This window comes from Alosa pseudoharengus, unplaced genomic scaffold (genome assembly GCF_046254945.1).
Source record: "Alosa pseudoharengus isolate Yale_2024_CS ecotype anadromous, Long Island Sound unplaced genomic scaffold, YU_APseudo_1.1 YU_APseudo_1.1_scf_12, whole genome shotgun sequence".
NCBI classification, from domain to species: domain Eukaryota; kingdom Metazoa; phylum Chordata; class Actinopteri; order Clupeiformes; family Clupeidae; genus Alosa; species Alosa pseudoharengus.
The window spans coordinates 28,121,065-28,136,922 of record NW_027468587.1 but is presented as its reverse complement, the minus strand read 5'-3'; the positions used below and the strand labels follow the sequence as shown (position 1 = coordinate 28,136,922).

Below are 15,858 nucleotides of genomic sequence, written 5' to 3'. Positions count from 1 at the left end.
AAGGGCACTTCAGCCGTGGATGTGGGCATAGGAGAGCAATGCTCAACCACTTCCCCCGCCCACATTTTTCCTACTGGGTCAGAGATCGAACTGGCAACCCTTTGGTTACAAGCCCGAAGCCCTAAACAGTAGGCCACGGCTGCCCCAAATATGTTGATGGACTTTTACAGCTCTGGTCAGGTCGGGCACAAACTACAGAGACTGGACTTGGGGGCGGTGGCATCGGCCAAGAGCACGGGCACAACCCCGTCTGACGCGAACCCGTCTGGCACGACCCTGTCTGGCGGTGCTTGCACACTGACCCAACGAACACCAACATTGGGTCAGTGTGCATCATCAGTCTGTGTCTGTGTCTGTGTCTGTGTGTGTGTGTGTGTGTGTGTGTGTGTGTGTGTGTGTGTGTGTGTGTGTGTGTGTGTGTGTGTGTGTGTGTGTGTGTGTGTGTGTGTGTGTGTGTGTGTGTGTGTGTGTGTGTGTGCTGGGTCAGTGTGCATCATCAGTCTGTGTGTGTGTGTGCTGGACAGCGTGTGTCCTGCTTGTGTGTGTGCTGGACAGGGCGTCTCTGTGAGTGTTATATATATGGCGTGCTGGACAGGGCGTGTCCTGCTTGCGTGTGTGTGCTGGACAGGGCGTCTCTGTGAGTGTTATACAACCTGTTGTAAATGTGCTTCATAAAACCATTTGCTTGATAGTGCTGCTCTCTTAGTGCTTAATTACAGCTGGGCCTTGAGGGATTGCAATTGCAATAGGCAGCTTCTGACAATACCACATACAACTAGAACAACAACATGAACAGGTGTGTGTGTGTGTGTGTGTGTGTGTGTGTGTGTGTATGTGTGTATTTAATATGTATTGTGTGTGTGTGTGTGTGGGCATCCCCAGATCCTGGACTCCCCAGCTGAAGTAGCTGATAAAGCGGATCGCATCATCACCATGCTCCCCTCCAGCCCCAACGTCATCGAGGTCTACACCGGCCCCAACGGCATCCTCAAGTGAGCCACGCACACACACATACACACACCGGACCCAACGACATCCTCAAGAGAGCCACACGCACGCGCACACACACACACCGGATCCAACAACATCCTCAAGAGAGCCGCACACACGCGCACACACACACACACACATACACACACACACCGGACCCAACGACATCCTCAAGAGAGCCACACACACACACACACACACACCGGACCCAACGACATCAAGCCCACTGCTCACACACCTTCTCTTCCAGACCTCTCCTCTTCCAGAGCTCTGTCTGTCCGTGTGTGTGTGTTTTCTACACTAACTCTGCTCTGTCTGTCTGTCTCTGTGTGTGTGTGTGTGTGTGTGTGTGTGTGTGTGTGTCCCTCTCCTCAGGAAAGTGAAGAAGGGCTCCCTTCTCATCGACTCCAGCACTATAGACCCGGCCGTCTCCAAGGAGATGGCTGCTGCCGCCGAGAAAATGGGGGCGGTCTTCATGGATGCCCCGGTGTCTGGGGGTAAGGAACACACACACACGCACACACTCACACTCTTAGTTACAAACACAGTGACTTGAAAGAAAGTGGAAGGGCTCTACACTAACTTTTTTAAATGTTTAAAGCCAACAGTTAAACATGCCAATGCACAAGTTGCAAAGATTAAGAATGACTGACAACATTTACAGGAAACACAATTTAGTGCCTACTTTATTTTTGGTCCGTTTTATTTTTCTATATTTTGTTTTAATAATATCATGCACTGTCATATTTGCATTTAGCCTGTATATCAAGTATCCTGCGGTCACGTCATGTCGAGATGTCATTTTAACTAACATGGTTGATATCGAGCAGTTATATGGTCCACACTTTAACGAACCACGAACATGAGATCTAGGCTACTGTCTAAACTTTTGAGAAGGATAGACACTAAATTAATGTAGCGTAGTAAGCACACACATAATTTATTAAGCATAGAGCGAACGCATTAGTGTCTGTTATTGCCTAGGCAATAGGCTAGCTTACAATACGATAAGGCTGGCGTGTTATGAGACACTTTTCAAGCAGAGGCGAAGCTAAAGATGAAGAAATATGCTGGATCAGCAGGTAAGACAGGACGGGAGTGCCACTCGCCCCGGCCTCGCCTATACTCACACAACATTTTTATCAATTAAACCTCGCTACTATTTTCTTTTCAGTGCAGATTTATTGATGGGTAGCCTCATTTATTGTGATGTCCAAGTCCAACATTACTGTTTCTTTCACGCATGCAGTGATATTTAGGCCTATACTAGATTGCTAGTTGCCAAGGCTACATGAAAAGACCAAACTACCAAAATCTATATATTTTATTATCAAAATTTCTATCTATAGGCCTTCCTTATTTGGTGTACTGACTAGACATTATTCAACAAACATATTCATCTGTATTTCAGTATCTAAGTAGGCTAAGGTATTTTTTTGACAAAGATCTGCATATACTGCGGAGGACATGTCTGAAAGCAGCTCATTATAGACAGAATACCAGCTGAACCAGCTGAATACCAGCTTCTCCAGTGTTTTCTCAGTTAGCCTTGTAAAATGATATCAGATTATTAAACATTTTCACTATTTCACCTGTGTGTGCATCTGTGACGGAGTGCCGTCACTACAGTTGAGTATGCGCTCTGACTGCCATACCAACGGGCCTGGCTCTTTGGAGACCCAGGTTCAAGACCGGATGGGGTCACTGCTCTCTCCCTTCGCTACAGCATGGTTGAAAATCTAAAGTGCAAAATAGTTTAGGCTACAGCACAAATATCTCCATGTAGAAATAAGGGAGTTAAATATTTAAATTTCTTCTCAAAGTGCACCAGATTGATGCATTTAAACTTTAAAAAATCTTCGCTTAATTCCTATCATATGCGTTATGTGGCCTGCTCAGCTCAGGGATTATTGCTTTTCACAGACTGTTACTGACGCGCACACCACTTTCAGAGTTTGGCGCGATGACAGAGAGCAAAGAAACCGTCCGTAAAAGGCAGAGAATGTCCAAAGTTTTGGGATCATTTCAAACTTAGAAAAGAAGACAAGGTGCAATGTGTCCACTGCAGAGCAGAACTAGCGTACCACAACAGCACGTCAACGGTGATTCAACATCTGAGCCGAAAGCATCCAGTTGTTAACACCAGTTCACCAAGTGTAGCCGACACAAGGCAATGTAAACATTGATGTTAACTGATTTAATGTGTTCGCTAGTTAGAATGCACGGTATTTGTAGTGGCTGTAGCCTAATGTCGTGAGTCGATATGATGTTGAGTTGTGGAAATTTTAAACTGATTCATGTAAAATTGCAAGTGAGCAAATACACCAAAAACTCATCACACACACACTCATCTCGTCTCTCTCTCCCTCTCTCTCGCGTGCACACACACACACACACACTCTATCGTCTACCCATGACTGCAGTTTTGGAGAAAATATTTGCCGTTCTTATGCAGGAAATACAGTATTTTGGACACAACAAAACTGCATTGTAGGCCTACTGTACTGTACTTTTAGACATGAAAATACTAAAGTACTGCACGGTATTGTAGTATAACACTGTAAAAACTGCAGTTATTCTTTGTAAGGGAGGTTATTTGGTAGTATTGGTAAATGCTGCAGATGCACAAATCTACATAAAACTGCTATATTAATTTACTTTGAAGTGACTAGGGCTAGTTTACAGCATGACATTTGTTGTGCATATTAACCCATTTACTCCTAAAATGCCTGCTAAAAACGCCTATAGAATCCTATGGCATTCTAGACTAACCTTATTTCCTGAGAGTTTTCTGAAAACATACTAAAAATTGTCAACGTCTACCAAAATTTAATATCTAAGCCTCTGTAGCACCTAGAAACATGAAATAAAAAGCATGCTGCGCTACGCAGCATCCAGCGGGAGGGTCAATGTTGCGCTATGCAGCATCCAGCGGGAGGGTCAATGTTGCGCTATGCAGCATCCAGCGGGAGGGTCAATGTTGCGTCATGCAGCATCCAGCGGGAGGGTCAATGTTGCGTCATGCAGCATCCAGCGCGAATGTGTTAATACATTGCACTAAATAACGCAAAATGATTTTTTATCTGGTTACTCGATTAATCGATAAAATAATCACTAGAATACTCGATTCCAAAAAGAATCGATAGCTGCAGCCCTAATTTGGTTCAGTATTCCAAATGTCTGATCTGGTGAGCACACAGAAGCACAGCACCCCTGACTGACTGTGAGGTGAAGCCCACCAATCAGAGTTTCTGTGCCCCTCATGCTCTACGCACACCCACCAATCAGAGTTTATGTGCCCCTCGTGCGCTACGCACACCCACCAATCAGAAGGGGCACAGACAAGGAGGAGGACATGAATATAAGTAATAAATCTGACTAAATGAACTGTGCACAATTATGTGTAGCTGTTGTGAACTGTGCACAATTATGTGTAGCTGTCGTGAACTGTGCACGATTAAGTGTATCTATCGTGAACTGTGCATGATTATGTGTAGCTGTTGTGAACTGTGCACGATTATGTGTAGCTGTTGCGATTAGGTAATTGTGTTGGTTTATATTGGGATAATTGTGCCGTCCTAATTACTCCAATTACTCAGCACCAGTCAGAGGCTACCATCTTTGTTTTGCACTTTTACAATGTCATCACATCACCAACAGTATTGGTTTTACCAAAAATACTTGGCAGTACTTTTAGGCTACGTTTATACGGTGACGATGAAAAGAGAAGACGCAGAAGTGGCGTCTCGTCTTCATTTTTTTATTTGCGTTTAGACGAGCATTCTCAGGGGGAAATCTTTGTTTATATGAAGACGCAAGAGTATGTGATATTCGATTGGATATGCATTCCAGACTGCTGGGTGGTGGTGTGATAGAACCCTGGTACGTCACGCGCAGACATTCTAATTTGACAGTTTAGCCAGAGAGGTAATCAAGGATCTTTGGTTTCGCCGTTTAGACGGAGACGCAACCCGGGTCGTCTTCAAAACTCTACACTCTGGAAGGAGTCTTCAGATTTTTGCGTCTTCAAGCCCCGATGGCAGGGTCGCCGTGTAAACGAAAGGCACTTATAATAAAATATTTTGTTGTCTTCCTTCGCAATCGTCCTCGTATAAACGGCCCCTAAAACTACAAAAATACACACCTGCATTATTATTTCGATACAAAGTATGCAGTTATTTTCTTCAACCCAATACAATACAAGTGAAGAAATACTATTTTGGACTATTTTATACTATTTTTTAGAGAGAGAGAGAGAGAGCAGAGAGAGATTAAAGTGAGAAATTAAGTAGAGCTTTAAATGATCCCGAGGTCCCTACCTGGACTGTGTGTGAGTGAGAGAGAGAAAGGCATAAAGGAGAGCTTTAAATACTCCTGAGACAGACATGGGGGTCCCCTGCCTGGGTCCACACACACTGCACTACCGTGGGCCACTGTGTGTGTGGGTGTGGGTCATGTGGGTCAGCCTGTGTGTGTGTGTGTGTGTGTCTGTGTGTGTGTGTGTGTGTCATCCACTTTACGAGCCACTCTGTAGAGTTAGGGTTTCCACTCTTGAGATGGATGGAGATTTATGCCTTTTCCTCTCCAAGCAAAACACCGTACAGACTTAAGATGTGGTGCAGCCCACACTCAAGTAGGCTTAGCATGGGGGCGTGTGTGTGTCTGTGTGTGTGTGTGTGTGAGGGGGGGGGGGACACCAGCCTGTAGAGTAGATTGCAGTGGTCTGCAGTTGACCTGGTTTCTGCAGAGCAGTTGGGTGGATTAGGAGACACACTCAGCCAGCTGAACGCAACCGGAACACTGAGCTGTGTGTGTGTTGAGCCTTGTGCTGTGTGTCTGTGTGTGTGTTGAGCCTTGTGCTGTGTGTCTGTGTGTGTGTTGAGCCTTGTGCTGTGTGTCTGTGTGTGTGTTGAGCCTTGTGCTGTGTGTCTGTTTGTGTGTGTGTGTTCAGCCTTGTGCCGTGTGTGTGTGTTGAGCCTTGAGGTATGTCTGACTGTGTTGCGTGCGTGCGTGTGTGTGTGTACGCTGAACAAAACCAGAAGAACCACAGAGCTTGAACACATGGAAACAGCACAATCCATTACAGCAAAACTGAGCTAGTGGGTGTTTGGAGACAGCGTGTGTGTGCGTGTGTGTGTGTGCGCGTGTGTGTGTGTGTGTGTGTGTGTGTCATTACAGTAACAGCCAGTGGGCATAAGGAGTCCAGGGGCAGGGTGTGTGTAGAGGGACAGATTGCAAAGTGTGTGTATATAGGAAGGTACTATGTTTGTTTGTTGTCTGATTGATTGTGTGTGTTTGTTTGTTTGTATGGAGAGCAAGAGATATGGCTAAATGTTGATCAGTGAACACCAAAGCTCAAGATTGTGTCCTCAAATGCTTTGTTTTTTTATATTTAGCTTACTGTCACAGTTGAAAAATACTCAAGGTTAAAAAGCTGCAATCAGAGAATTTTTCCTTAAAAAAAAATACTAACTGATTGACTGATTACCAGTGAAATATTAAAATGTGTTAAATATGTAATTGAATAGTTTACAGGGCAGTGACAGGGCACCGAATTAGTTGAGGAAGTACTGTGGACTCCAAAACTATAGAGTTACACAGTGCAATAGATACCACGGGGGAGAATAGCAGGGGCAGATTTCACTGAGGGGTTGAAACAGGGTTATTAGATTCCACAAGGGCAAAATGGTGTTGGGGTAATAGATCCCAAGGGGTAACCAAGGGCTAAGATGTGGTAGTTGCTGGCATCAGGGCTAGAGCAATACCTGGGGGCTCTGCAGAGGACCTATACACACACATACACACACACACACACATATGTACGTGCGCACACCCATACATACATGGTAGCAGAAGCCCCAGCCACATCAGTGGGGGTTGGAGAGGAGTAATGAAAGCAGCATGGCCTGGTGTGTGTGTGTGTGTGTGTGTTGGGTGGGGGGGGGGGATTCATTAAGGCTCTGGGCAAACAGTGGGGTTCTGCTGAGACCACCTACAATCTGCAGGAGGATGGCCAACATCAGCCCTAACAGCAGTGTGTGTGTGAGTGTGTGTGTGTGAGAGAGACAGAGAGAGAGAGAGAGAGAGAGAGAGAGAGAGACTAAATAAGCATATGGCAGGCTGTGGGCACCAACACTTGTTTAGAGTTTGTTGTATGGTGCAAGAAAGTAATTGAAATTTTTTGGCCATGACACTGTCACTTAGAGTGTGTGTGTGTGAGAGCGCAAGCGGGACAGACAGACGATTGTGTGCGCGTGCACGTGTGTGTGTTCGCTCGCGAACGGGACAGACAGACATCTTAATGTAGACGCCCCTGCTGCTGCCTCTCTCTGGTTTGGGGTTTCTGGCACATAAACCGTGTGTGTCCCTCTGTGCTTGCCGTCTTTATGTGTCGCCGCTCCCAAAGGCACATGCGTCACACCGGTCTGGACCTCCTGTGTCTGAGTGTGTGTGTGTGTGTGAGAGAGAGAGAGAGTGAGTGTGTGTGAGTGTGTGTGTGTGTGTGTGTGTGTGTGTGTGTGTGAGAGAGTGTGTGTGTGTGTGTGTGTGTGTGTGTGTGTGTGTGTTAGCTTGCGTCACAACGGTCTGGACTTCCAGTCTCCCACCAGCTGCTACCGCTTCTGAAGCATTGAGGGAGCCCGCAAACCCCATCTTTCTCACACACATACACACAAACACACGCACTCTCACTCAGAAACCCTCTCCCTCCCTCCATCTCTCTCTCTCTCACACGCACGCACGCACGCACACACACACACACACACACACACACACACACACTCAACATACCCGGTCTTTCACATACACACACACACTCTCACTCAGAAACCCTGTCCCTCTCTCTCTCTCTGTCACACACACACACACACACACACTCTCACTCTGTGTCATGTGTGTTCTGCAGCGTGTTCAGTGTGAGTAGCTAAGCCTTTAATGAAAATGGAGCCACAACAAACCCGTCCTGACGTCAGTCCACACACACAAGCCCAACTTTAATTACACTACCCCCCCCCCTCACACACACTCCCTTTCTCCCTCTTTCCTCTCCCTCTCTCTCCATCTCACTTTCTTCTTCCCTCCCTCCCTCTCCCTATCTAACTCCTCTATTTCTCTCCCTCTCTCCATCTCACTCTCTTCCTCTCTAACTCCTCTCTATTTCTCTCCCTTTCTCTCCATCTCACTCTTTCTCTCTCTCTCTTCCTCTCTCCTCTATTTCTCTCTCTCTTTGTCTCCCTCTCTCAGTATCACTCTCTTCATCTCTCCTCCCTTCCTCTCCCTCCTTTTCTCCATCTCTCTGCTCCTGTTTGTGTCTATTTTCTCTCTCCGTCTCTCCACCTTTCCTCTCCTGTCCCCTCTGTCTCTGCAAATCAGCCCTCTGCGGATATGAGACTGCTGTGTTGTTAAGACCAGCAGTGGACAGGAGACCAGCTGTAGTGTACCTGTAGACATGAGACCAGCTGTAGTGTACCTGTAGAAAGGAGACCAGCTGTAGTGTACCTGTAGACAGGAGACCAGCTGTAGTGTACCTGTAGACAGGAGACCAGCTGTGGTGTACCTGTAGACAGGAGACCAGCTGTAGTGTACCTGTAGACATGAGACCAGCTGTAGCGCTGTGGAACAGTGACCAGCTGTAGCAGTAGCCAGGCTGTAGTACAAAGAACATAGACCCCTTCCAGAGTAGAGACCAGCTGTAGAAACGAGATCCTCTATTCGAGTTTTGCATGTGACGTCATGTATTGTTCGCACCACAGCAAAATAGCCTAGTGGACGGCAAAAAGACGAACCGGATCAACGGGTTGTAATGGGACGTATTGATAGCTCGGTGATTATAGTGAGATTTAACCTCAGTAATGCACTTGCACGACTCTTGCCTTATTGTTTGGAATAAAACAACATCCATTTGTTAGATATATTTCGTTTCATTTTCTTTGCTTTTCGGGAGTATTTCAACCACGATTGCACAGTTTTCTCGTCAGTCGGCATTTAGTCATAATTGTGGTTACCGTCCTCAGTTTCTGTGGTTACCGTGGCTGAAACTCCTCCATGGGGGAAAATATTTGTTTCGATTGCATGTAATCTAATGGAGGTGCACTCGCGCAAGTACAGAAAACACCTTAAAAAATATTAAATATTTTAGCAAACATAAATAAACGGCACAAACAAGTTTGGACTGAGAAGTATCTGTGCGTCAACGAGGTTAAGGTTAACATTAAAGGAGAATTCCGGTGTGATTTTGACCTAAAGTGTTTTGAAACATGATACCGAGTGTGAACGTATGTCTCATAGCCCATCTCGGCTTGTCCCCTGCATTCCGAAATCTGGCGCTAGTTAGCCGATGCTACCAACAAGGCGGTCAATGGTGGTGCCTCGGCATCGGCATAGCCATGCAAATAAATTACTGTTTTACACCATTTACGAGGCTCAATGTATCTCCACACTTCATTGGTAGACTTCCGAGGGCCCTGACATTTAAAACGAGACATTGAGAACTTTGAAAAAGCACTGGTAGTTTACTTACAAGACGATTTATACAGACAGTACCTTCACGAAGTTTAGCGTTTGCAGCCATCTTGAATTTAGTCACGATAAGTCGAGCGACGAGTAAGAATGAACAGGTATGATAAGGGATCAGATTCCAAAAATAATTCTGTGGAAATGCATGGATTACAGTTTCTTCCAGTAGCAGCAACTGGAATCCATGCATTTCCACAAGTCTACCAATGAAGTGTGGAGATGCATTGAGCCTCGGAAATGTTGTAAAACAGTGATTTATTTGCATGGCTATGCCGATGCCGAGGCACCACCATTGACCGCCTTGTTGGTAGCATCGGCTAACTAGCGCCAGATTTCGGAGTGCAGGGGACAAGCCGAGATGGGCTATGAGACATACGTTCACACTCGGTATCATGTTTCAAAACACTTTAGGTCAAAATCACACCGGAATTCTCCTTTAAGTCCATTTCGTCCTCATTTTGGTAATTCCAGTTAAACTGCCAGAACTGTCTCGATTGTAGAACTGTGTTCAATGGTCGGACTGTGTAGCTCGGTTTAGCTAAGCCTTATGTCATAACACCACATACTCATAAGTTGCATCTTAATTTATTCTAACATGAATGTACATCCCTAACTATGTCCGTGGGAATAGTTTTAACAAGAGCCATATAAAGGTAGAGTTGCGACAATGCGTGTTCAAAATTCGTTAAGGTCACGTGGTTCATGTAAACTTCAAAAAGTTCCCGGAAGTGATTGACAATGGATTAGAATGCATTAAATAAGCTACTGTTCAATGAGAGACAGAGCCACAATTTTGGGTAATTGACAGACAATAAATGCATTGATATACAATATTTATAACACAGTATAATTATTGTGTAAACTGTGTAGTTATCGTACCATTACAACAATATTAAATTAAATTCCAGACCGTAGCCTGCTAAATATCGGAAGGTGACCTTTTTTTCTCCCTTTTACGTATGTGTCACTTAATATTAATTTCTGTACAAAACCAAGACGGGAGATTCTTTAGAATAGCACCCACCCCATAAGTGTAGCCTAGGCCTATCTAAATTATCGTTATAAAAAAATGACCTAGTACAGTACGTGACTCAAGAGCTGTAAACCGAGACTGCGTGTAGCAGCGAACTACCTTAAGTAGCTAGCTTCTCGGGAGAATAAAAAAAAGTTTAAAAGTTTTTTAACATCTCTCCAGTGTAATGGTGGGCATGTTAAGTTAACCGTAGCATTACCTACACAGTAACCCCATGGTAATGCAATGCGAGTGATCATAATAACATATAAAACGTGATATAGTCCTTGATAAATAACCAGGCTATGAACTCATAAACAACAGCATTTTGTCACCGTTTGTCATTCACCGTGCTGTGAATACAGCATTAAGATGCTAGGCTAAAGAGCTTGAGATTCAGAGAACCTGCATGGTTGTGCTCATACTGTCAGAAAATAGCAATTTGATCAGTGATCATGCATCATATCAGCGCAAGCTTGGTTTGAAACTGGTTTCTGGGGATGGGGTTTACACAATCCTTCACTGGGCTAGTGCCTGCTGTGTTAATGACCGTGCTGATGCTAACAGCTGCAGCTCCCTCAAATCTATATAGGTTCTCATGCATATTAGGCTAGCTTTTGCTAATGAATTGATAATATTGAAAATGAATGCAACATAAAAAAACAGTAGGCTACTGCTCCTAACTTAAGAAACGTTTACGTTACTGTAGGAAATTATTATTATCATTGTATAACCATTTGTGTAAGCAGAAATATTGTTGTGCTGAGTTCTAAGAACAGAGAGTTCAAGTTAAATGTTGTTGTGCTGAGTTCTAAGAAGTGTGCACCCAGACAGACTGCACCCTGTCTGTGTGTGTGTGTGGGTGAGATAAGAGTATGTCACAATGAAGTCGCTATGTCTTGCTTCCTATTTTCTGTGTGCATCTGTACAATAAAAGACAGCTTTTGGGCTGCAGAGTCAGCGACTGATGGTGGGAGGAATTCTTCCTTACATTAGCAGGCTCTCCTCTTGGTACCAGAGTTTGTGGGCAAAGCCATACTACGTGTTGTGGTTCTTGTATCTATATGTTGAGGTTAAATTCCCTGACAGTTACCAACAATGTTAACAACAAACTCAGCTTCACTGCTGCAAACAAAGTTGGCTATATGCTTCGCCATATAACTGACCAGCTAGCCTTGTGATAACAAAATCTTTACCTTTTGTTTAGTCCACTGAAAGTTATCCACATATCAAACAATTAAATACACAGTTATGGAGGAATTGTTTTGGGGAAGCAGTTGCACTATATCCCACTTTTGCTGCCTTTAAGCCACTTAAATCCATAGCCTAGATGAGCATTGCACATACGTTACAACTTGACGTGATGTTGAAGCTAAATGCCCAAGAAACGTCACGTCATAAAAGTTGTAGGCCTACTAAACGCAAAAACGTAATGACAGCTTGTTCGTGGTGGTGTAGTGCTGCCTAATTGAAATGGGATAGGCAAGGGTTATCTTATATTCGGCTATTAGTGTGGCACATTTATTGGGCTTTTAGCCTCTTTTAATTTATTTGATGAGGAACTGATAAAGAACTATCAACTATCAGTCTGTTGTGGCCAGCGCCCTCTTCTATGCAGTGGTATGCTGGGGAGGAAGCACAAAGAAGAAGGATGCTGGGCGACTTGACAGGCTGGTAAGGAAGGCTGGCTCTGTAGTGGGAGCTGAACTGGAGTGCATCACTTCAATATCTGACAAAAGGACCCTAAACAAACTGATCAACATCTTGGAAAATGAATGTCATCTGCTCTACAGCACTATCAAAAACCAAAAGAGCCTGATCAGCTGGAGACTTCGCTCACTGCCATGCACAACTGAAAGGCTGAGGAAGTCATTTGTTCCTAGGGCCATTGAACTGTTCAATGCCTCACTAAAGGGAAGAGGAGAGATGGACTTCTCTGCTTAGTCTGTCTGCCTCTCCACCCTCTCCATGTTTGAGTACTGACTGCCCACTACTGCTTTACTACTGTTTTACTAATGTACACAGCCTAATGTTTTCACTACTGTTTTACTGCTACACTGTTTTTCATGCTATATTAGCACACATGATCAATGGCTGCGGTCAGGCTTCTGCTACAATACTGAATGAATGAATGGCTATAACCCTATTACCTCAACCTGTTCTTGCACTGAAATAGTTTTTTATTTTACCTTGTCTACATTATACTTTACTCTTCTATTTGTCCATATTATTTATGCTGGTCTCTAGACCTTACTGTTGCACTGTTGGACTAATGTTGGACTACTTTTTGCACCTCCACCATGACACTCACTCTCTTGAGCACCTTGCCATGCACACATAACTAAGGACTATGGTTGGACTACTGTTTGCACCTTCACCATGACACTCACTCCCTTTAGCACCTTACCAGTCCCGGCCCTGTCACTACAAGCGTCTTATGCTTGATCACCCTCAAGCACATTGGACTTTCTTAATTTAATTTATATAGTGTATTTAGTATTTAGTTTTGTTAGTTTTCTTATCTTTCTTATCTTCCACTGTCTATTGTACAGTGGAGTTTAGTTATATGTTTATACTTATACTTATGTTTACCATTTCTGCTGTAAGTGCATGTTGTGTGTGATGTCTGTATGCTACTGAGACCCTTGAATTTCCCCTTGGGAATCAATAAAGTATCTATCTCTATCTATCTATCTATCTAAAGACTGAGCAGCAGAAAGTCATAGTCGATACGTCAATCATTTATTATTATAATTAGGCTATTGATAGCATACTATTACTTTACTACTATTACTGTTATTATTATTATTATTCGGATGAGGCAAAGGAATGTACATCTGAGTCTGAAATGTTGGCTACAAACAGTCTGCACTGCTTTTTCACACAGTTTTTTCAAGGGTTTGCCCATCAATAGCCGTCAATTCAGATAAGGAGGCTACATTTTGTCTAGGCCTATGTGGTGTAGATATTACTATGTCACTGCATGGCAGGGTGGAGCTAATGCTTACTCTGCTTCTTTTTTTCATCACAAAATTAAAAATATCAGTCATTACATTTTTTAATTGACATAAAATCTTGAGGTAGCTCTGTTGGGGAATTTAACTTATCAACAATGGCAAACAGAGCACGGGAGTTGTTAATGTCCCTATTAGAGAAATAATATTGCCTGGCCCTACATAACTCAGAGTTTTAAGTGTGGAGTCTCTTTTTATAGATGTCATAGTTAATCTGAATTTTAGTATTTCTCCATTTACGTTCAGCTTTCCTACATTTTATCTTCTGATTTGCTACTGTTGTGATATTCCTCTATGGTGCTTTAGGTCTGGGCAGGTGCTATAAGGTCAAGGACCCTGAGCATATTAGAGCTAAAGTGAGTAAAATGGTCTTCCACACACTTAGTTGTTAGACTTGGTGTCATAGCTATGGCTAATGTACCTCTTATTGACAGTTTTGGATTGAATTTGGGTGAGAGGAGAGATCAGCCCATCAAAGAAAACACAAAAATGATCAGAATAATGACCCTTACTGATAACTAAATCAAGAGTATGACCTTGAATATGAGTGGGGTCAGTTAGGACTGATAATGTGAATATTAAAATCACCAGATATAATGAAGGAATCAAAATCTGTAGAAATAACTGACAGCATCTCAGAAAAACCATTAATAAAATGTGGACAGTATTTTGGGGGTCTATACATAAAAACTAGCAACCCTTTAGGAGTGCTTTTCATCACAGTACAGAGATATTCAAATGAATTAAACTCTCCAAGTGAGATTTGTTTGCATTCAAACGTATCTTTAAACAAAGAAGCAATACCACCTCCTCTCCTGCCAACTGGAGAGGCATTTAACCCTTAGAACCCTAAGCTGTTTTTAGGGCATTTTCACTACCTTTATTCATAAGGATTTATTCTGGTCATTGTAAGTGCCACACACATATATTATATATTGTTTTTTTCAGGAGAGTTTAGGCTATTCAGATCTGCCATCGTTTCATGTATTAATACTAGCTTTGATTTTATTTTGATTTTTAAAGAATTAAAATATAAAAAGTGTATTATAAAAATTCTTATATTTCGACATGTATCTCACCACTGCAAGCTCACAGCTCTACATGCATTTCATGTGTGTGTAGGGCAGACTGTCCTGAATCGGGCAATATAATTGCCATGTTGGAGGGATACTCTGGGGCTGAGCAATTTACAGAAATATTTGCTGTGTGATTTACGGAAATAAATGCCATTTTTTATTTAGTGATGAAAAATGACCTTTCTGCGCTCCATATCTGTGACACGAACTGATCTGACCTGACTTGACCCGAGGTTGCGTGTTAGCCTGCGTGCCTGTGTGTATGCAGTCATAATAACTCTTTACTGCATTGCCATGAACAAAGTAAAGGCAAAAAAGTTGTTTTTGTTGAACAAATTGGGATGCAATGTGAGCCTTGAATTGGATGCCATGCAGGAATTTGCTAGGATCTCAAAACCGGAATATGAACATGCTTTGCCATAGAGAAACACATGATAGCATTGGATTATAAACATGCTTTGCCACAAGAACAGACACAAACGTGGGGTAAGTCCAGCTATATTAAGTTATTATTTTGCTGTCACTTCGTCTGTTTTATAACCCAGAAGGATGTACTTGGTATCAAATGATAGCTCTGAGTCTCCTCTTTCATCTGACATGCGTGGCATATCTATGCGATCACGGGTCCGCGAGTAATTCAAACGAGAGTAATGAGTGTGCAGCGTTGGTTTGTGTACATGACGTTATTATTTTGCAGTCACTTCGTCTGGTTTTATAAGCCAGAAGGATCGATAAACATGGTACCAATGGATAGCCCTGTGCCCCCTCTTTCATCTGATATGCTTACCATATCGATGCGATCACGGGTTCGCGAGTAATTCAAACTAGAGTAATGTGTGTGCAGGTGAATGCAGAGAAGTATAGACTGTAAATATGATGCAATTTGATTTAATTTCATGATTTTTTTTAATTTTCATACTTGATCGTACAGACAAGTGTGTAGTCTCGTTGGAAAGCCCCACTTCTGCTCTGTCATGCAATAACGGTTTCATCTCGCTGCGATGAACCGTTCCGGAGCAATGTAACAGAGAAGAAAGGGTGTGTTTTTTGACGCACTTTGCGTCAATCGGGTTCTAAGGGTTAAAAAGTGAAAGCTTGGGGGCGCTGTTTTAAGAAGAACTGGAGAGGCATTTAAAAAGTGAAAGCTTGGGGGTGCTGTTTCAAGAAGAACTGGAGAGGCATTTAAAAAGTGAAAGCTTGGGGGCGCTGTTTCAAGAAGAACTGGAGGGGCATTTAAAAAGTGAAAGCTTGG

The 15,858-nt window shown here is 43.3% G+C and overlaps 1 protein-coding gene across 1 annotated transcript in view; it reads left to right on the top strand.

The window, feature by feature from the left end:
• hibadhb (3-hydroxyisobutyrate dehydrogenase b) overlaps positions 1 to 15,858 on the top strand; it is a 37,279-nt gene that overhangs the window by 11,656 nt on the left and 9,765 nt on the right. The window contains exons 3-4 of the mRNA XM_076280651.1: positions 883 to 992; positions 1,366 to 1,487. Of these exons, the coding sequence (XP_076136766.1) occupies positions 883 to 992; positions 1,366 to 1,487 (232 nt within the window). The remainder of the gene's footprint in view (positions 1 to 882; positions 993 to 1,365; positions 1,488 to 15,858) is intronic.